Genomic DNA, 22,658 nt, shown 5'->3' on the forward strand with positions numbered 1-22,658 from the left:
TTCGTGCGGCCAAGCGCCGTGGTGTGTAAACACCACATCCACTGAGCTACACAGGCTCTAAATGGATGTTTTTCATTTCATTCTTGGCTGATCGGCTGAGCCAAGGAGGGAGAAGCGCACGCTCTCCCCTATGACGGTATCTAGAACATAGACAATCAGGGTTATTGCGCATTTATCGCCCATAGCTATCAGAGTAGTGTTCGGTGATCTGATAACTTTGAATTCAGTGTGTAATTTTTTTTAAAGTTATAATGCCCATTTTTAATGTTCTTTATAATTTCTTTAAGTATTTTCTTTAAATTTCTTATCAAGAAGCAGTAATGAACTAAAAGGGTTAAGGAATTATTATTTTTAAATTGAGAAATTTATTATTGTTAACATGTATTCATTTATTTGACATGATGGAGGTCGATGAGCAATCAAGGATTCCATGAAAGGGTCAATGGTCTAAAAAAGTTTGCCAACCTCTGTTGTAGAATAACTGATAGGTGTCTGCAACAATATAGCCCAACGTAATTATAAATACTAAATATAAATACTAATTATTAATACATGATCAAGTGATTAAAATAATTGATTGGCATGTATGCAAAATCCACCCGTGTGTGTCTATTTGGAAGTGGCGCGTGCCGTCCATGTGACTAGATTGCCTGAAGAAAGAGTGTGGTAAGATCCATTTTAGTCTCCGCTTACCAAACTTTTACTAAGTTATTATTTCGACCTGTTCCTGAGTTAGTCGAATTCTGGCACGGTTATGCGGATTTTTAATCCCGGAAACTCGGATTTTTCCCTCTTGGATTTAGCTGGATTTATCTGTCTGGTCATAATATATTTTAAGGATTTTGAATAAAAAGCAATTAATAACCAAAGGGCTTCCTCGACTCTTAAACCCAAAATATGGTATCGTTATATAGACGATGTATTCCTCATCTGGGAACACGGCGTCAACAACCTCAATATTTTTCTAGACTACCTCAACAAGTTTCATGAGAAAATCAATTTTACCTACGAACTGGAATCTATCGACTGTCTCTCCTTTCTGGACTTAAAACTTACGAGATACGCTGAAAATATCAAAATCTCCATTTTTAGAAAGCCCACACACACACACACACAAACAAACACCTTCATGCTTCTTCCCATCACTACCCTCCGCAAAAATTTGGTATTATTTCAACCCTGGCACATCGAGCCATATCTTTACTAACAGATGAAACAGAAATTGAAAATGAACTCCATTTACTAAAAAGGACTTTTGTCAACAATGGTTTCTCTCTTAAAAAGATTGATAATTTTTTCTCTTTCCATTGCTCAATTGCTATTGATGATTCTTCTTCCCAAGAGCTTTTATATCGTTGCCATACATCAGCTCTCTCTCCCCAAAACTGGCAAAAATTCTTAAGAAATTCAATTAAAACTTGCTTCACTACGTTTCCTTTTGGAAACGTTGTGAAGCAAGTATGGAACCTTTGTTCCATACTTGCTTCATTCTTGTTTTAGGTCTACTTAGTATGGAACCTTTGTTACATACTAAGTAGAACTAAAGTGAAACATCTCCTATTCAGTATCCAGGTGTCTACAAGATCTTGTGTGAATGTGGCAAACCATATTATGGCCAGATAGCTAAATCCATCCTTTTACGTATGGAAGAACACAAAAGACATATCCTACAATAGGACCAGAGCCAGCGCTCTCTCTAGCCACGTTCTCTTCTCTATCAACTTGGATGAAAGCCGCCAACACCTCGTAGACTTGCCTCAAACCTCTAATATCCATGTGTGTTATGATGAACTCGAAAGAAAGATTATCGAATCTAGAGAAATATCTCTCGATTCATCCCATGTTAACCACAGCCATAGCTACAATCTTTCTCGTGACTGCTCATGCATGTAGTCAACTTCAATTGGAACTCCAGCACTCATTCCTGTTTTAAAATGTACTATTGTGTTTTATACGAGATCTGTTGATGTAATTTTATCATGTCTCTGTTATTCTATATAATTCTTTGCCTGTGATACTTGAAGAAGTTGATTTATTCAACGAAACTAGTAGTATCCTAACATTAAACCTTATTCTTTTTCATATATATATATATATATATATATAAGCCGAAATATGAAACGTTTTTTGTCTTACCAGCTCTTACGAGCTTACCAGTCCGGAACATGGGGAGGGGAATGGCGCCAGAGGGAGATCCCCCATAGTATATATATAATTGTCTGAAATAGTGCAGTTTCTGCAGTTGATTCATTTTAGTTTGCAGGACAAAAACCCGAGTTTCCGGAAGAAAAGCAAAACGTCTTTCAGTGCCAAATATCGACTAACTCGGGAATTGTTCTAAGGAAGGGTCAGAAAATATTCCTGTAGTTGACGACTACATTTGAACTGAGAACAGCTTTCTTGGGGCGGTTTAACAGATTTAATATTAAAAATATATTATTTAAAAATTTTTATATATTACGGTATCATCATCATCATCATCAACAACAACCATGGGTCGAATGCCCGTAGGTGTCTGCTGCCATCTTGATATGATTCTTCCATTGCATTCTATTTTTGTGCAAGATGACTCAGTTTGTGTATAGTTTCTGCACCATTTGACGATGTCATCTCCCCATTCTCTGTTTGGTCTTCCTTTTTTGTTCTTTCCTTCAATTATTCCAAACAGTAACGTTTTTAGTTTTCTCTCATCATTCATCCTACATATATGGCCAAATAGATGTAGTTTCCTTTTAATTATTTTCTGGATCAGGTTTTCTTTTGGTTGTATTCGTCTGTAGATTTCCTCATTGTTCACTTTCTGTATCCATCTTATTCTCAAGAGCTTTCTATAGCATTTCCTCTCAAATGCCAATATCCTCCTTTCAGATTCTTTCAGAAGTACCCAGGCCTCGTATCCATAGAGCATGCTGCTGAAGATACAGGTTTCTATAATGTGCAGTTTAGTTTGCATCTTTATAGCTCGGCTCTTCCATATTTTGTCTATGGCTTTTAAAATAGTTGTTGTTCTGGCTATTCTAATTTTTATCTCTTTTTTTGGAGTCCAATTCATGCATCATGTGGCATCCATATGTGAAGTGTTCTTCCACATTTTCCAGTTGAAATCTGTCTATCGTAACTGTGTTCAGTAACTCCTGTTGTCTGAAAATCATTGTTTTAGTTTTTTCAAAGTTGACATTTAGTCCATATCTTTTTCCTTCTGTGTATAGTGTTTGCAATGTCTGTTCCAGCCTTGCTGCGTCTTCTTCAATCAGGACGATGTCATCTGCAAAGCAGAGGTAGTTTATTCCCATGCCATTTATTGAAATGCCTCCATCTTCTTCTTTAATCTTATCTAGTCTTTTTTCCAGATGTGTGATGACGAAGATTGGTAATATTGGGTCCCCTTCTCTTGTGCCTTGACTAGTGGCAAACCAATATCCAGTTTCACCTGCTATCCTGATTTTTGCTTGTGCTTGGCTGTTTATATCTTTCAGCAGGAAGATCAATTTATTGTCGACACCATAGGATTCCAAGACAACCCATGTTGTATTTTGGTCAATATTATCAAATGCTTTTTGGAAGTCCACGAAATAGCAATACATCGTTGCTGTTTAGTAATATAGTAATATTATGCTATATTACTTATTAATAAACATCTTTACGAATTTATAAGTGCCTAACGAATGATGGTATGTGGAATTATTGAGCTTGAAGGTGAATACAACCTCGTGGTGTGCGCACTGTAAATGGATAGTTGAAATAGGCATGCTGTGCTGTAACCTAAATGCTATGTCTTTATCTGGATTTAATGTTTAATCACATTGAAAATTGAGTACCAAGTTTATCTTTATATGGAGGTAGTTTGTGATGTGATGGTGCATTACTAATAAGGGCATTGTTTGGCGAACGCTTGTCGAATGCTTTCTATGGTTGTAGAATAGATTTGATGTTTTGAGGTGTCCTGAGAAGAAAGATGATAACAAGGGATGTGAATTTATCTTTTGAAATCTTTGGCCATCCAGACTGCTTTCTTAAACGCAATCGATCTCAGTTATTAGATAAGAATGATTGGTTTTGTGATTTTTTTTTTTGTTAAATATTATGGTTTCTTAGTAATGGTTTAGTTATGATTTCTTAGTAAAGGAAAAAATATCACTTTACTACGCAGAAGTTCGAATAACTCCGAAACAGTTTGAAACTTTCCAGGATAATGTCCTTCGCGTGTTTCAGTGACTCTAATTAAAACATTCAATCTCTGGTAATCCATTCTTCAATTTATACTTCTTTGATTCTAATTCTGCTTAGGAACGGATGTAAACGAATGTGTGTGTACAATGTAGATAATTTTGATCATCAAAGTTATCTACATCGTATGCACATTCATATACGATATAGATCATCTATACAGATCATAGTATATAGATAATTCTGATAATCAAGCGTGAGCCCACCAACACCAACCTGTATACTGGAAAATACATTTTTCATGATACTTTACTAAGTCATTTCAGGCTTGACATGCACCATTTCACCTTAGCACTGGCGCATTAGTATTGGGAGTGAATCTAAAGCATTATGAAATCTTCTTTTATTAATTTTTTTTTATATCATATAAAACTAGAAAATCATTCAGACAACTCAAATTTTAGTGAAGACTAAATACTTATGACCACTCTTGGAACAGCAAATTATAAAGACTGTAAATGCACACAGAATTACTGAACGTTTTTTATATGAATGCTTCAACGTTATTCGACAATCAGAATATGTTATCTTAGATTATCATATTAGTGATTAATCAGTTTGTGCGATTTTCAGCATAAAGATGCATGACGGAATCATCTGTGGCTTATCATCATCATAATCAGTGTCTCTAACAGGCACTTTAGAATTCACGACCCTCTAAGTATGCTTTGATTTCCTAACCCCAACTTAAGGATAATATTATTAGAGCTATCCCTATAAGTATGCAAATTTCGCGTGTTCTACTGGCCATTTTGTCTGACTGGTTGCGGAACGAAATTCTCGTGTTTCCGGGAGGGACCCTGCGACCTCTCTAAAAGACCGCCAAACTCACATTCAGTTCAATATCGCCGATAAAGGTTCTTCGCGTCGAAAATGGTATTCGAACCCATCTTTCGAATAAATAACCAAATGGCTTCGTCTATACCAACTGTGCTACGAAGGCTCGCTCATCTGTGACTGACATATTGAAATATAAAAACTTGAAAAAGTAACCTAAGAAATAGGCGGATCACTTAATCTAACCGAAAGGGTGAATGTGTTAAATCATATAAACCTTCCTTTTCGTGTATCAGCCGATTCTCTCAGCTAAGAACAGTTGCACAGCAAACTCTGTGTTCCTGTTTGTGGATAATAATACCTGACGAACTTTATTGGCTAGTTTTTATGCAACAATGACTGCTTGCAAACTGAGCATCACTTCCAAATAATGCTTGCATTCAACTGTGTATTTCAGAGATTTCCTTAATTAGACATGGTGTCACTCCAAACTATGATGCAGAAGAATTTATACAACTTTCACATCACTTATTGTTGTATGCTAGTTACCAGAATGATGTTATTTACCAAAGTGTATCCTCTTATGTTTGGTGATGCTTTAGTATGTGTATATTTTCGTTGTTTATGATGTGATCTATTGTCATAATGTAAAAAAAAAAAAAACATCAAACTTCGTTTGACGGTGTGCAAAAAAGCACTTTGTATTGTCTTATCTGTGATGGTTCCATGAAAATTACGTAATAAATGACAGGTTCTTCTGTCATCTCTTAGATAATATGTCAATGTAAAAGGGTATACAAGTGGGCTAATATAGCAAAGGTTGCGATAGTCTCACTGCAGTGATCCTAAGTAAACTTTCTTCCAGCTTGAGTCAGTATCTTCATTTCTTAACCAAGAGAGGATCAGATATGTGGAATTCTTTTTCAAGATAAGGATATTGTGAGTAGACATACTTGGGAGAGGTATGGATAACTCTTTTTAAGAGAAATTGCATCCAAATCATTAATTCAGAGTAATCTGGATCTTTTTTCAGGATTTAGCAGAGAAATTTGTGAAAGATATGCGATTCTGGTTACCAAGTGAATGATATTTGCTTTTCAACGTACAAGGTTCGAATTCCACAGCAGATGGTGTGTTAAAGAATTTGATGGCAGATGAGGATGTTGCCACCTAACTTATTTTAGGTTTGATGGCATTGACACGAATTACCAAGTTTGGATTCGAGAGGACAGGATACCAGATTATCTAACTTTTTGGAGTGGAAATTTTCATGGCATGGGATTTTCATAAAATAATAGTAGTTATAAATTCTTTTACATCATAGATTAATCTGTGGATATACTTTTACCTGTAGTAAAACTTTTTATCTAGACGAGTGATAAAATATTGGTAAGATATATGTTCCAGGTGCGTCGATACGAAATAACGGTGTGAATTTTTTCAATTTTTACTACTTGTACTTACTTTTACTATTATTTATCACCATATCTACAATTCTAACCCCACACATAATATTGAATTTGTATTTAGAAAATATCTAACCTTATTTTGCTTTTTATAATTTAACATGTTCATAATCACAGCGAGAGCTGTCGTTTGAAGACTGCCAAGAAGAGTTAATTCATGTTGAAGGGGGAAAAGAAATAAGGCGATATACGAATTGGTCACCAACACGCGAAATCATGTGCTTTATACGTAAAATTTTCCAAGTGTTATACAAGCAAAATAGTTACCACTTTAAAACTACAATGATCATAAAAGAGAAGTTAATTTTCCACCCTGTAATAATAAACACTTATCCCACAATACGGAATGGATTTTCCTTTTGACATGCGCAGAAGTGTCGAAGGGTCTCGTATCTGTGGCATACTCTACTTTCACAAAAACTATCGTGTTTTCAGCTGTTTTGTGCACTTTCAAGACGAAGTAAATGATAGTGCAATGAGGAAATTTTCGAATAAGCCTTATATTTATGACATCGTACATAAATCTGTAGTTTCTTGTCTTATGGGACTGACTGTTATAGGAATGGGGTTGTGTGGTTTGCAGGTTTATAATTACTTTACTGTTGTTCGTCCTCGTAGATTGGCTTTGGAAAAGCAGTTACTTAAAGAGAACGAGAAGATGTTTGTTGGTGATAGTACCAATGACGATACACCAGTATTAAGAGTTTAAGTATACGTGTACATATTCCACTATCTGTTTGTCTAGCGCGCATGTCGGAAAAAAACGAATAGTGCTCCTTTGTAAGTATACAATTTAATTTATTTCTATGTAAGTTTCATATATATAATGTATACTTCTTATTATATATATGAAGAGCCAAAGGCTTCAATAACTTAAACAATTATATTTCGTATATAATTTATGTAATTGTTAATGGTATAAACCTCTCTGTCTCCCTCGATGAGTTTTTTACTCCAGGAGAGTTGATGTAATAATTACAATAATATATGTTTGGACAAACTAGAATATAGCATGCTGTTTACATGCAATATATTTAAATAGGACGCTGTAAGTTAACGGATTTTCTAATAAGGTTTCACAGAGATGTTCCCCCCCCCATTGTTTAGGAGGAATAACAACTATAGTAAAAATATTCATTCCATATTTAACTTTACCACCGTATTAGCTTGGTAGATCATAATACCTCGATGTTTTCTTCTTCGTTATCACTGTATTTCTGCAATCAATCCTATTATTACCGAAAATGTGTTAATATTACTTAACTGTAAAGCAAGATTATACATACGAATCCCCCATTTCTCTAAATGAAATCATGTGCCTAAATCTGCTGTGATTTTGTGGTTCTAAAGTGTAAGCCTTTAATAGGCTGATTAATAACCAGTGAAACAAACTATGAACATCAGCAATAAAGTTTTCTCATATATATATATATATATATATGATCCACACAAGAAAATATATGTATCTGATCCACACAAAAGTTGCAATTCCTACAGCATATCAGTGACATGTGGGGGTAAGAAGAAAGGATGAATCTTTTGACATTATTATTAACAGCTGAAGGTTAATACTCTTGGTGCTGATCTTAGTGCTCCTATGACAGTTGGAACTATTATTGCCCTTTTATTCCAGATTTGCTGACTTTCATTTTCCAGATATCATACATTCTACTTTACTCCCCTGGTATTGCCATGCCATTAAATCACATGTTCAATGATTTCTGGCATGTTGTGTTCTGGATATCTATCTGAATTTTAAAATCCCATAATATCTTTGCATTGTCAATAACTTTTTCAGCTGTTCCCAAGGAGTTTTGCAAGTAAGGAAGCCATATTTCCTATGCTTGTATGCTTTTTTTTATTATTATTATAGCCTGTCTGAGCAATCTTGTTACAAGAACTAATCAGATGGTCCACTGTTTCTACATCTCTGCATAGTTGGCATATGTTGTCATTACAGATCTCTTCATCCTTTGCCTTAATTGCATTCATTTGTACTGTTTATTCTTTAGCAAGAAGTATCAGACCTTCTGTCTCTTTCTAATGTTGCCCTACTGAAGCCATTGCCAAGACTGTCAACATGCCTTCAGTGTCCTTCAAATATTGACCACAGGGTACTTTATTTTTCTAACCTTCTGATCTTTTGAATTTCTTTCTCCTAATGCTTCTTTTCTTTTTTTCTTTTCCAATCTACTACATTCAGTGAGCATCTGTAGCTCAGTTGATATAGATGAAGCCCTTTGGTTGGAAAGACCTGGGTTCAATTCCTCTCCAAGACATGAAGAACCTTTATCTGGTCTCTTTTGACTAAAAAGGTGAGTTAGCCAGTCTCATATGGAGGAAGGGGATTTTTCATCCAGAAACAGGCTGGCCAAGTAGTTATCGTATCTGTTCTCCAGCCAAAAGGCTGCGAGTTCGAATCCCGCTGTGGGCATGGATGTTTGTGATTGTCTGTGGAAAAACTAGTGGTGGTGGTCGCCGGTAGATGGTGTTGGTGGAGTTTTAGGTCAGTTGGTGGATTGAGTGGTGAAGACAGAATTGTAGAGCAAGTGCCCTCCCTCAATGAGTCTTTAGACTCCCTGGAGGTGTCAAATAATAATAATAAAAGAAAAAAAACGGGTTTTTCATCCCCCAGAACAGGCAACTCATGAGCACACATCTACAGGCATAAAAATCGTCTTCCTTAACACCAGACTCCATGACAAGCCATTTGGTTTCCTGCACCAAACAATATAAAAAGTGCAATTAAGAGGAAGAGAGACACATTCAGTACTTTGTGCTTGCTTTGGCACTCACTTTTCTCCTTTATTTAACTTCTAAATATACACTTCCTCCACTTTTCCTGGCTATGTATAATCAATCTACATCACTGCATGAAAGAAGGTATGATTTATTGTCATTAATTTTCATATTATACAATCAACTGCACCCAAATTGATTTGTGTCCAGTCAGTTATACCTGCTCTGATTACAGGATTGCCTATATTGTTGATGATATAAACCTATCTCTCTCCCTTGATGACTTTTTTACTCCAGGAGAGTTGATGTCTCCTGGAGTAAACATCTCCTTGATATTTTCATATTCAAAGCCAGTTTTCTTTAGAATTAATGTTAGAGGAATCATTACTAGGATGAATAGTAAAGGTGATAATGAATCACCTGGAAAAATTCCTGTCTTGATATTCATGACTATGTTGTCTCCATGGACTATTTGTTAGGTGTTCCCAACTAATAATCAATGAAGTCATAACTTCTAGAAAATTTTTATCAGAATTTGACCACATAACTTCTGCTAGGAATATTCTGATGTCTAGAAATGTTTGGAGCTAGTAAAAATATTTAATCTGAATATGTGACAAGGAGTCAGATTTTTTTCTTGTATTCAATCCATGCCATATATAAACTTTCTTTTTCACCCTTTTGAATTTTTCAAAATCATTTTGTCAATTAAAATAGTTCATTTGTTCCTCTGGATTTTTTGCAACTACTCTTTTGTCCAATAGGTATAAGTTGATGTTTTGATAAATAATGAAGAATCAAAGTTGCTAGAAGTCCAGTGAATAACTTAAATGTTATTGGTAGGCAAATTATTGAGAGTAATTGCTTGGAACAGCTCCTTTTTCTTTGTCTTTGAAAATCAGAAATGTTGTCATCCACTCTCAGTTGAGCCTGTTTGCAATAGGTTATATTGCTGAGTCAGTCGAGCATAAGTACTGGACAAGTATTTTGAGCCAAAACCCATGCAATTCATCTTTACCTGGTGCACTCCACTTTCTCAGCTTGCCTTTGAACCATTTCTCTTATGACCAGGTCTTCTGTCTGAATGTTGTTCATTTGATTTTCATCATATTTTATCTGGTTTGAATTTTTATTTTTATTTTGGATTATCCCAGAGCTGTTTCAAGAACTTATTTCTTCTGTGTACAGGCATTCAGTATGTTTGGGGGTTTTCCATCAGTACTTCTGTAAAACTGATGTGTTGATTTGTCTTAAACTGAATGCTAAGTTTGAATGTTTATTTATTTTATTTTATTTTTTTGCCACATGGTCACAGTTCTTTGTTTTAATTCTTCTGATATTTCAGCAAGGCAGTCTGCAAATTCACGTACCTGGGATCCATTATTAATATTATTATTACGGGCAACTCCAAGGAGTCCTTAGACTCATCGAGGGAGGCCCTAAACATCATGTCCAGAACAACTATTCAGCATCCACACAGTATCTATCATACTTTGCTTTGAACTCACTCATAGTCATGGCAGCCTATTCCACTCATTCACCACTCTTCAAGCAAAAAACCTAGTTCTAACACCCTTGCTAACCACACTCTTGCCCAGTTTCCATGGATGGTCCCTAGTTCTCTCACCATGAGACCTGCTCTGAAAAATTTCCTCTGAATTAATCTTGTAAAAACCCTTCAGTAATTTGAATGTCTCAATCATATCACCCCTCTTCTGCCTATCAACCAATTTCTGCAACCCACAGATCTTCAACCTGTTCTCATAAGGTTCATTCCATAGACCAGCTATCATCTTGATCACTCGCCTCTGGATCCTCTCTACCTTCTCCCTATCAAGAAGAAACCTTGGCGCCCAGATCTGGGCGCAGTAGTCAAGATGGGGTCTTATCAAGGCTCGATAAAAAGGAACAATAACTTGCTTGTCTCTGCTCGTCAAAGTATTCTTCAGTAACCAAGTGATCTGATGAGCTGATTTAGCCACTTTTGCAATGTGCCCCCCCTAAACTTTAACTCCCTGTCCACCAACACTCCCAAATCCCTGGTCTCATCAATCTCCTGGAGTACAGTTCCAACAATGTGGTATACTGCTGCTATTCTTTTCACCCCAAAATGCATAACCTTACACTTTGCCACATTAAACTGACAATCGTTCTCCTTAGCCCAGTCTTCTAATCTATCCAAATCATCCTGCAAAATTTTGACATCATGTGGATTCACTATTGCTTTACCCAACTTTGCATCATCAGCAAACAAATGAACAGTTCCTCTCAGATCCTTTCCTATATCGTTAATGAACAAATTAAACAGCAGTGGTCCAAGAACAGAACCCTGAGGCAGACTACTAGTCACAAGCCTTCTTTTGGACTCTACTCCTGAATAAACTACTCTCTGATATCTCTCCATCAACCACCCTCCTATCCATCTCATCAACCCTATATCCATCCGTTTGTCCACCTTTCAGTATATGATATTGTCAACAGTATATGATATTTTCAGTATATGATATTGTCTGTAACATCGCATCTCAAAAGTAGTAATGCTTTTCCTACCAGACTTCTTTAGGTTCTAAGTCTGACATCCATAGTCAGATATGAAGAATTGCTGTTCAGAAGACTTCAGATGAAGATTAGGAATGGCTAAAACAACAGAGACCTGTCTCTGTTGTTTTAGGATTGATCAATCCTTTCTGTTGAAAGGATTGATCAATCTCCACAGGAACAAAGATTGTGGATGCAGCTTTTTCCAACAGCTACTTATGGATGTCAGACTTAGAACCCAAAGAAGTCTGGTAGAAGAAGCATTACTACTTTTGAGATGTGATGTTATAGAAGGCTGTTGACAATATCATATACTGAAAGGTGGACAAACGGATGGGTGCTAGAAAGGATCGACAGAATTTTGAGGCTCCTTAAGGATATTGACAGAAGAAAGTTGAAATACTTTGGACACATTGAAAGGATAGAAGAGGAACTTCTCAAAACAGTAATAGAAGGTAAATTTCCAGAAAAGAGGGCAGGTAAACCTTTCATGAGATGAATGGATGGTGTGTGTGTGTGTGTGTGTGTGTGTGGAGTGACTGAGCTGCAGAGAGTTGAAGCCTGCAGAAAAAATACAACAGGACCACCTGTTGAATGAATACTGGTGTGACATATCACCAAACATCTGATTGACCATATGGCATCTGTTGATGTCCAGTGAATAGATGGATGATATTTTGGCAATCTATTCTGTTTCAACTTATATCATTCCTGTTTTAAATTCTTTAAATTGCTAGCCTCTGCTCAAAGTTTATTTTTGATTCCAAGTGTAATTATCATTTTGGGGATTTTGCTTTTCATCTTTTATTCTCTAGCAAAGTTCTTTTGTAACTACCACTGTAGCATTTACATTAGCTGATTTATTTCTCCAATTTTTATAGGAATTGTTTCTATTGCCAAGTTGGTGTTGCTTGGTATTGCAGCTAAATTTTGTCTTTGGATTTGTTTTGGTGTCGCTAGTCACTTCCTTTTGTGTTCTTTGTTTGTTTTACAGTCATAAGTCTCAGTTCTTGTTCTAGCATTTAAGTGATTTTTATTATTATTATTATGTGACACCTCCAAGGAGTCCAAAGACTCATTGAGGGAGGGCACTTACTCTACAACTCTCCATCTCCACTACTCATTCCACCAACTACAGCGAACTGCATCATCTACACCAACGCCATCTATTGCCCACTACCACCACTAGTATTTTTCACAGACGATCACAGACAACCATGCCCATGGTGGGATTTGAATCCACAGCCTTTTGGCTGGAGAACGAGAACGGATATGCTAGCCAATCAGGCCAGCAATTTTGTTGGTTATCCTTTAAATGATCTATAGTCAAGAAATCTATCTTAACTGTTTCTTACATGGGCCTTGGCTACTTTGAATTCTTGCTAGGATTCTTTAAGAATCTTTCTTTCAAGTTCGTTATCACTGATTTTTGTTGATATATCAGTCATTCAGTGATAGCACCAAATACAGTCCTTTTTCACCTGAGCAACACCAGATCATTTATGGATGAGTTCTTTCTTCCATTCACCATTTAAAATCAGATGAGACACACTTAGTCTCTCGCTCCTCTGTGAACAGTGGCGTAGCTAGAGCTTTTTTTGGACTGGGGCAGTCTGAGTTTGCCACCCCTCTCAATACACACCAAAAATACTACAAAAAGTCAAAACGAGATATAGGGAAATAAATTAAAAGACTTTATTTTTGAAGTAAAACTTTAATTTCAACAGTCTAAAATGTTATTTTTCTTGCTTTTCTGTTATCAAAATCGTCGATGACATTGGTGAAGTCTTTCATAGTAATGTAGGTAATTTGATTCAATTTTATTTAATTTATCTCTTGCTGGCAGTGCCAATACGTTATATTGCAAATACAATACAAGATAGCTTGTAGTCAGCAGTCAGTGTGTTAGCACTCTCAAGGTCTTAGTAGCAAAGCAGTATAAGTGACAGAATGCTAAACCTGAGAAAAATTGGTTCACACCTGTACTTTTATTAAAAATATTGTCACATTCATTCCTTTTTAAGTCTTAATTTGATGGAAGGTTTATAATATTTATTGATGCAATTACCCAACATTTAAGTCTGATACTGTATTGCTTCCCACTTTTCACAGAAAATGCAATTCAAATATAACTTTTGTTCAAATTATTTAATGCAATATGTATAATTTTTATTATTAAACTTGCATTATTCTTGACCTTCATGTAGTCATATGCCTTATCACAGGGGAGTAAGAAAACAGCTTATAACAGAAAATAACTTCAGCTGCTTTGTTATTGCAGGAAAACCTCGCTTAATGTGAATTTGATGTACATGATAATCAGTTAGCCCGAGTGAAATGATACTATTTCCCGCTTTAAGCAAGTGATTAATCAGCTAACGCGATTTTTTTATGTTATGCGAAATTTTTTGTTGCCAATCTGCAGCGAGCAGCAGCACTTTTCAATGTAGCAGGCGGTGGCCGGCAACACCCTGCAGTTGACTCAAAGCTATCATCGCAAGCACACATACAATCTGTGTTCTCTTGCCCAATCACTTTTCATTTTGTTTCAATTTAGATACATATAAGGCTTTATTATATTCAACCCTTGATATGGAACAGAGAAAGACTGATAAAGAAAGCTGCAGTAATAAAGGAACTGTGTGGCAGGTCTTACCTCACTGTGCAAATGATTTCATTGGTTTTAATAATCCAGCTGATGACATTATTAAAGAATTCAGCAAATTGGAAAAGAAACTTGTATTTAATGAACTGGATAATGAAGACATGAGAAACTTGCTCGATTCCCATTCAGAACAGTTAAACGAGAATGATCTTCTTCAGCTAGAAGAACAGCATGCATTTGAAGAAGATAAGGAGTGAGAACAAGAAGAGAATGTTATGATCAAGAAGCTAACTGCAATAGAACTTGAGCATGATAAGGAAATTTTGTTTGATGCTGATTCTGATATGGAATGAAGCTTCAAATTCTGCCGAAATCTTGATAAAGTGGTCGTCAGCTATTGCAAATTGCATGACAAGATGAGAAAGTCGAGCATTGTTCAAACATCTTTACTTATTATTTTTTTTTTTTTTGTAAAAAAAAGTAGCTCAATCAAATGTTTATTTACTAAATAAAAATTTAAGCAGTTGATTTTTATTAACTTGGAAGAATTTATCCTCTAATATAGATTATATATATATATTTTTTCAGAGTTACACTAACTGATGAATTATAATTATTCCTATTGTTTATTGTATTCGCTTAACGCAATTTCGCTTAGCGTGCATTAATTGATGGATTAATTAATCGCGTTAAGCGAGGTTTTCTGTATACATTCTTGGCAGTTTCCTTAATTATTAACTAGTCATTGCATCTACCCTTTTTAATTGCAAATTAGATCTAATAGTACTGGAGTTATATTTTCCTGCACAGATGTAAGTGCTATTTTTACTTTGTAGAGTGGCTGTAGGGTTTCATTTTGTCACCTGTAGGGTTTCATTACACGTGAATAACTTACAGTTCCTGTTAGTTATTCACGTGTGATGCTGTATGGTCACTCCTGTATACCTCCTAGAGTGCTGGGAGTGGAAAGGACATCTGCAATCCTATCCACTTCTAGCTGAAGGGGTAGAATTACAGATTCCCTTTCCACATAAAGTTAATAAGACAATCACAAACATCCATGTCCAATGGGATTCAAACTCCATTGTCCAACCAGGCTTGCTTATGGTTCTGTAGACATTATTTTTCTTGTAAATTCAGAGAGATCAGCAGTAACTGATGCTTTCATAAAATACTTTTGCTAACTTGAAGCTGAGAATTTTCTGGTGCCATGTAGAAGTGCTTTCACTATAGAACAGTACATTAAAGAATATAGGATGAATTAGTTTGCTAGGAAACAGTCAAAAATCAAATCTCTTTATTATAAAAGAAAGAAATACAAGATCTGAAATCATGATTTTACAACTTCGAACTTGTGGACTTCTGATCTATAAATGGAGTATAGGCACTTCATAACTAATGGGCTGTTTATTTAGAATCCCACTCTGACATTAATGTTTGAGAAATTTGGAGGTGGCAGATGATTTGGTTTCTTACCTGGTGTGAGCCCATCACTGCTGATTTAGAGGCCTGAAATAGCTTGACAGGTACCATATTTGTCACTAAAACAGGATTACTGAAGCCTGACTGATAGGATTAGTAACCCTACTTTGCCTAATGTAGTTTACATTTCTAACCTTTCTTGAGCAGGATTATCAATTTTAAAAAATATAAAGTAGTATGGAAAAATAATTGACGAAGTTGCAGTTTGCTAAAGGAAGGAATTTTCTTGTTGATTCTATAGTCTGTTTTCAGTTTCAGTAAACATAAGTTTGTGATTTGATTTGTGATATACTTTATTAGAATTTTGTTTAAAGGTAATACAAAACCATGGGGTAGCCATAACAGAAAAAATGGGCAAATTCCCAGAGTTAATAGGAACAGAAATTTCTAGAAAATCAGCCAAAATGAGTCCCACTGATGAATATACAAAAAAGTTTTTACTCTTCAACTTCTTTAAGAATTATGCATTAGTTTCTTAGCTACATTTTTTACTTGCTTTGGATGTTACAAAATTTGTGGTCTTTTTTCAATTTTTTAAAATAAAATTCTTAATTTATTTTATTTATTTATTTATTTTTTGATAATACAGATGCATTATATGTCAATTAAAATCAGATAGTTAAGTGAGTAGCTTAAATCTTATATTTAGTAATGGATTGTTAGTATTACTAATGGCAGTTTTATTTTAAGGTGAGTATAATATTACTACATTCTCAAACACTAAAATATCTATAATTACTCTGTGTGTGTGTGATAGTTTGTAATTCTCTCTTGAAGGATAAAGCAGTAATGTTTGCTAATTTAATTTTGAAATTAGGTGACAAAGAATTGTCATTCATGGCTTTCTCAATCCATTCATTATATTTAGCAAGACTGGCTTCTTCTGTCTACAGAATAACTAATATGCTACACACATCTAGTAGTGCAACACAGAAATCTTGGAAGATTCTTAGAGTGAATCATGTTGCTGTAGCTACACCAAATTTGGATAAGGCAGTGAAATTGTACAAAGATATTTTAGGGGTACCTGTAAGTAATCTATATTTTAGAAATGAATTTTATCTATTTGACAAAGTATCTCTGAACACAAACTTGCAATTATTACTCACTTATCAAAATTTCATGTTACTATTATTGTTATTATTATTACTATTGCAGGCTACTTCATGGAGTCCTTAGAGGGAGGACTCCATAAAGTAGCCCTAAACATCATTCCAAGCACTATCCAACATTTGTGCAGTATCTATCATACTTTGCTTTGAATGCATTCACAGTCATGGCACCCACAACAGACTCTGACAACATAATAAAAATAATTAACACTGGGTTTATTGGTGGTAAAGATTTGATACTATTAGTCGCCTACTAGTTTTGATTATGAATCAATACATTACTAAAAAAATACCGAATGGATAGGAACCATTACACAAGTACAATAGAAACACGTGGAGTGTGGATACAGGCACATGGTCAGTCATTGTTCAGCAGGTGTGTCCAATAGTTAGCAGAGAAATTAAACTCTGTATTTAGAGATCTGATGATCTACTTCCACATGTCACACACAGAATTATCCCTTGGTTTCTGTGTAGGATACCTTGTGAGTGGATTACCACTCTAGCCTCTTTTATGTTGCAGAAGCTGTAGTCTTCTATGTATGGCATGGTGCTCTTATTCCGTTCAATGTTGTGGTGAGTGTTGGAGAAGTGGAATACCAACCCTGAATTGTCCTCTCTGTTGTTGTTGACATCTCCAATATGTTCCTTTTTGTCTTATTTCTAAACTTCTCAAAGTTTGTCCTATGTAATTAAGGCCACAAGAACATGGGATGTTGTAAACTCCAGGATCTTTTGTTGAAAGAGTTGTGGTCCTTGGGTGAGTGTAACAGATTTCGTACTGTCATAATTGGTTTGAAGTCATGAGATTTCAGGAGATTAGCAATTTTTTTGTAAAATTTCACCAATAAAAGGTTCACCAACTTTTGGTGTTCGAGAATAGAATGTAATTCTTCTATTAATGTTCCTTCATCTCTTATAATAGAGATTGCCCTCTTTTTCAGTATGTACAATTCCCAATTTTTGTGAAATATGGTGCAATGAGGAGAAATGTAGATAATGACCTGTGTGGGTTGGCTTATGGTACACACTAAGAGAAATGCCTTTGTCTGTTTCTTTCATAATTAAAATGTCTAGAAAAGGTAATTTTCCTTCATTCTCAAGTTCTAAGGTGAATTTGATTTTATGGTGGAAGGAGTTAATAGATGCCAGAAAATCATATAACTCAGCTATGCTGTGTTTCCATATTACGTATCTCCACTAAATTGACGGTTTAGGATTTGTAGATAACAAGACATCATTTTTGAACTTTTCCATGAATAAGTCCACACAAGTAGGAGATAGAGGGCTTCCTATTGCAAGGCCTGAAAGTTGTTTGTAGATTATTCCATTCCATCATAAAAAAATTTGGACTCTGACAGCCTATTCTGCTCATTCACCACTCTTCAAGCAAAAAAAAAATCAATCTAGTTCTTAACACCCTTGCTAACTACACTCTTGCTTAGTCTCCAAGGATGGCCCCCTAGTTCTTCCACCACCAGACCTGTTCTGAAAAATTTCCTCTGTATTAATCTTATAAAAACCCTTCAGTATTTGTATGTCTCAATCTTATCACTACTTTTCCATCTGTCATCCAATTTCTGTAATCCACAGATCTTCAACCTCTTCCTGTAAGATTCATCCATAGACTTGCTACCATCTTGGTCACTCACCTCTGGATCCTTTCCACCTCTTCCTCATCACCAAGAAACCCAAGTGACCAGATCTGCAAGCAGTAGTCAAGAGGGCATTATCAAGGCTCAGTAAGGAGGAATAATAACCTGCTTGTCAAAGTATTCTTCGGTACAAGCAATCTGATGAGCTGCTTTAACCACTCTGGCTTCATCAGTTTCCTGTAGTACATATCCATCAATGTGGTATACAGCTGGTAATCTTTTCACAAATGTATAACCTTACATTTTGCTACATTAAACTGACATTTCTCTTTTGCCCAGAATGCCAGTCTATCCAAATCTTCCTGCAAAATTTTAATATGCCTGTGTTCACTGTAGCTCTACCCAATTTTACATCATTGGCAAACAACTGAACAGTTCTTCTCAGATCTTTTTTTCTCCACCATTAATGTACAAATTAAATAGTAGCAGCCCAAGAATAGAGCTCTGTTGCATGCCACTAGTCACAGACCTTCTTCTGGGCTATACTCTTGAATAAACTACTCTGATGTCTCTCCACCAACCATCCTCTTATCCACCTCACCAACCTTATATCCATGTGCTGCAGTTTGATTGCACATGGATATAAGGTTGACAGGATATCACAAAAAAGTCCTTGTGTGGACTTTTCCATGAATAAGTCCACACAAGGAGGAGATAGAGGGCTTCCTATTGCAAGGCAGGATATCACATTTCATGTGATATTCTGTCAGACTTTTGCAAAGTCTAGCAGTATCACTGTAAATCCATTACCTTTATCCAGCACAGCTGTCACTGTATTATAAAATGTGAACAAGTTACTGAGGCATGACCTACCCTTCAAAAAACCATGTTGTCTCTCCCCTCCCCCCTTCATACAGTATCCCATTTCCATCTATCCACTCCTGTATTTTGCTCTTGACCAACTTCTCCAGTACCTTGTCAACAACTCCTGATATGTGGATCAGTAATCTCAAGAACTTCATCTTCTAATGAGGAACCTAGTAAAAAATCTATTTCAAATTTCTTAATGGGAAGTGAAAACAAATATCTTCGGTTGTCTTTGTTCTTCCATCCTTAACAAGTATTTCCAGCTATGACACTGATATCCACTCCTTCTCACCTTCCTTTCCTCATCCTCTGCCTTGTCCATGGCCACGACCACCACCTCCAAATCCACCATGAAAACCTCTTCTTCCGCCACCATCTTTTCGAGCTCAAACTGTGTCTGCCGTTATGTATATTTTCGCATCCTTTCAGATGTGCATAATGCTATGCATTATGGAAGGACCACTACCCAGACCAGTCTTGAACATTATTGAAGCTTCATCAGTGGGACCAGACCTAGAACAGATAACAAGATTAAATTAATGCAAAAGTCATATTACCCCATGTACAAGTAATGAAAAGGTGTATCACCTTATCATTAAAATACTCTGGATCGGAGAAAGTTGTAGAAAGTTTTTGCACTTGGTTATAAATTAAATTAACTTGCCAAAAAGTTAATCCTTAGCTTTCTTAGTTATCCTTTATCCAAGTGTAAGCAAGTGATGTGCACTTCCTTTTAGATGTGCATAACATTATGCACATCCAAAAGGAAGTGTGCTTTGTGTTATGGGATACAGGCAATTAAGCTGAAGTCATCAGCTTATATGTACAAGTAGCCTTGTAGCAAAGATACTTCACATTCAAACTTTGTTTGCTTACACTTGGATAAAGGAATAAGCAAGAATGTAATTTTTTTTGGAAATTTAATTTGTAACCAAGCAAAATAAACTTTCTACTGGCTGTAGTGTTCAACACTAAATATTATGATAATCTTGAATAGCAGACAATTTCAAGTAGCGATATGAGCAGACATCAAAATGAAGAATAGCACAATGAGATTTATTTTTGCCAAATGCCAACAGAAGGAGTTCTATAAAGGAAGAAATAGAGAAATTTGTAAAGTTATTGGCGAAAGCAGCTGACATAAAGAAAATGTTAGTCCTCATTGGGGAGCTAAACAGCAGAGTAAGAATGACAGAAGAAATAGGTTAGGAGGTGAGGATGCTACTAATGATATCAGATGATTGGGTGCATTGAGGATAGAAATTCATGAAAGCAGTAATGGGAATAATTTTCCATGTAGCAGTGAGTCTGGTGGGAAGTTGAGGCTAACAGGACAAAATATATGGTGTGGTGTTATAGACCTGGTGGTTCACTGGGTGCTGTGGATGAAGACATGCATTGTCAATTTTTCAGTTGCACTTGTTAATACAAGCACCTTAGTTTCCCAGCATTCCCCTTACTGTGCAACTGCAAACCCACCAAACCTGCTACTCCTCTTTCTCTTTTTTTTTTTTCTTTTTTTTATTCCGTCCACTTGAACAGAGGCCAGACCAAGCTGCCATGCTTTCCTCATGAAGTATTCCCAAACATTTGCAACTTGCTCTTCAAAAAAATAAATAAATAAATAAAGCATCAATAAACTTCTGTCTGTCTTCATCTGCACTCCACACATGGCGCTACATGTGTGGAGTGCAGATGAAGTATTTAAAAAAAAAAAAAAAAAATTCTTACCTTTGATGAAAGACTAAATTAAAAAAGTAATGGACAAACATCTTTTCATTCACAATAGCATGTTTTAGAGTTACTTCATTCAGACATTCATTGATCTGACAGGTCAATTAATGATATTTATTAAATTGCCTTAATTTAATATTATGTTAAAGCTGAATTTCAGATTTAAAATTATATTTTATTTGATTATTGTATCTTTCACTTTCAGACAAGTGATGTAGCTGCTTTGCCTGACCATGGAGTTAATACTGTTTTTGTAGAACTTGGAAATACAAAGCTGGAACTGTTACTTCCATTGGGAGATAAGAGTCCAGTACAAAACTTCCTTGAAAAAAATAAGTCTGGTGGACTCCATCACATATGTCTGGAAGTAGACAATATTAAAGCTGCCATGGCAGATATAAAACAGCATAATATTCGTCTTTTGAGTGAGACCCCAAAGATTGGTGCCCATGGCAAGCCTGTAGTTTTTCTGCATCCTAAAGATTGTGCAGGTGTTCTAATTGAATTAGAAGAAGTATGAAGATTATTAGCAGAAATATTCTGAATTAAAGCTTGACTTGTGTGAAATTGTATGATAAAGTTATGTGTAAAGTGTAATCATAATGAAATTAAAACTGATATTATGGTTTTTATTATTATTATTATTGAGTTTTATTTAATTATTAACCTTTTATGCTGAGTGGTACAGAAAAAAAAATTCATGTTTGATGATAAGGTAAGTTTTGTTGCATTCAGAAAACTCATTTTAACTAAATAAAATATCCTTTAATAGCAATAAATAATTTACAAAAGTAGTTTATACTGAAGCAAGTATGTAGAGATCTGTTGCCAAAAAATTTCATTAGTCAGTTTGTATTTTTAATATATGGATCATCATTATTATTATTATTTCCCAAGACCTCATGGAGTCAAAGACTCATCTGGGAGGTCCTTTTATCACACACACATCTCATCATACCATGTCTTAAACACACTCAAACTCCTTGCAGACACCACTCTCTCAGGGAAGGCATTCCAGTCATTCGCAACTCTGCACAAAAAAAAACCTGCCTCTCACTACCCTACTCACATCCTCTTTATACAGTTTCCAGGGATGACCTCTGGTTCTCCCCTGATCTCCCACTATTCTCTGTAGAACTTCTCCACCATTGATCTTATAACAACTCCTTACCAACTTGTAGGTCTCTATCATATCTCCCCCTCTTCCTTCTCTGCACCAGACTCTGCAAATTACATCTTCTCAATCTTTCCTCATATTCAACATTCCAGAGGTCAGAAACTACCTTAGTCATTTGCCTTTGGACCCTTTCCAACATCTCTTCATCTTTCTGAAAACCTAGTGACCAAATCTGGGCACAATAGTCCATGTGTGGCCTAATCAAAGCCTTATACAATGAAACAATCTCCCTACTTCTACACGTCAGTGTCCTCAGCATCATTCCCAGAAGTCTTTGTGTTGTCTTCACAATTTTGGTGATGTATCCCCTAAATTTTAGATTCTTATCCACTATCACCC

At 35.6% G+C, this 22,658-nt stretch overlaps 1 protein-coding gene across 2 annotated transcripts; it reads left to right on the top strand.

Moving 5' to 3' along the window:
• Positions 1–6,860: 6,860 nt before the first annotated feature.
• On the top strand, positions 6,861–21,774 carry LOC150093596 (methylmalonyl-CoA epimerase, mitochondrial-like). 2 transcript variants are annotated; one of them, XM_090412875.1, is made up of 3 exons: positions 6,861–7,250; positions 16,703–16,863; positions 21,348–21,774. In XM_090412875.1, exons 2-3 carry the CDS (start codon positions 16,738–16,740, stop codon positions 21,660–21,662), a joined length of 441 nt encoding a protein of 146 aa, XP_090269001.1. In that variant the 5' UTR covers positions 6,861–7,250; positions 16,703–16,737; the 3' UTR covers positions 21,663–21,774. The 2 variants fall into 2 exon arrangements, with proteins under 2 accessions (XP_090269001.1, XP_090269000.1); XM_090412874.1 differs by having other exon boundaries at positions 6,863–7,250; positions 16,652–16,863.
• Positions 21,775–22,658: the final 884 nt, after the last annotated feature.

This window comes from Typopeltis vanoorti, chromosome 23 (genome assembly GCF_054136105.1).
Source record: "Typopeltis vanoorti isolate ZY-2024b chromosome 23, IOZ_Tvanoo_1.0, whole genome shotgun sequence".
Classification (NCBI taxonomy): domain Eukaryota; kingdom Metazoa; phylum Arthropoda; class Arachnida; order Uropygi; family Thelyphonidae; genus Typopeltis; species Typopeltis vanoorti.

Coding starts and splice junctions, on each gene's coding strand:
- LOC150093596 (XM_090412874.1), top strand. CDS start 16,672: ATGGCTTTCTCAATCCATTCATTATATTTAGCAAGACTGGCTTCTTCT. Junction 16,864..21,347: donor AAGATATTTTAGGGGTACCT/GTAAGTAATCTA, acceptor TTTCACTTTCAG/ACAAGTGATGTAGCTGCTTT.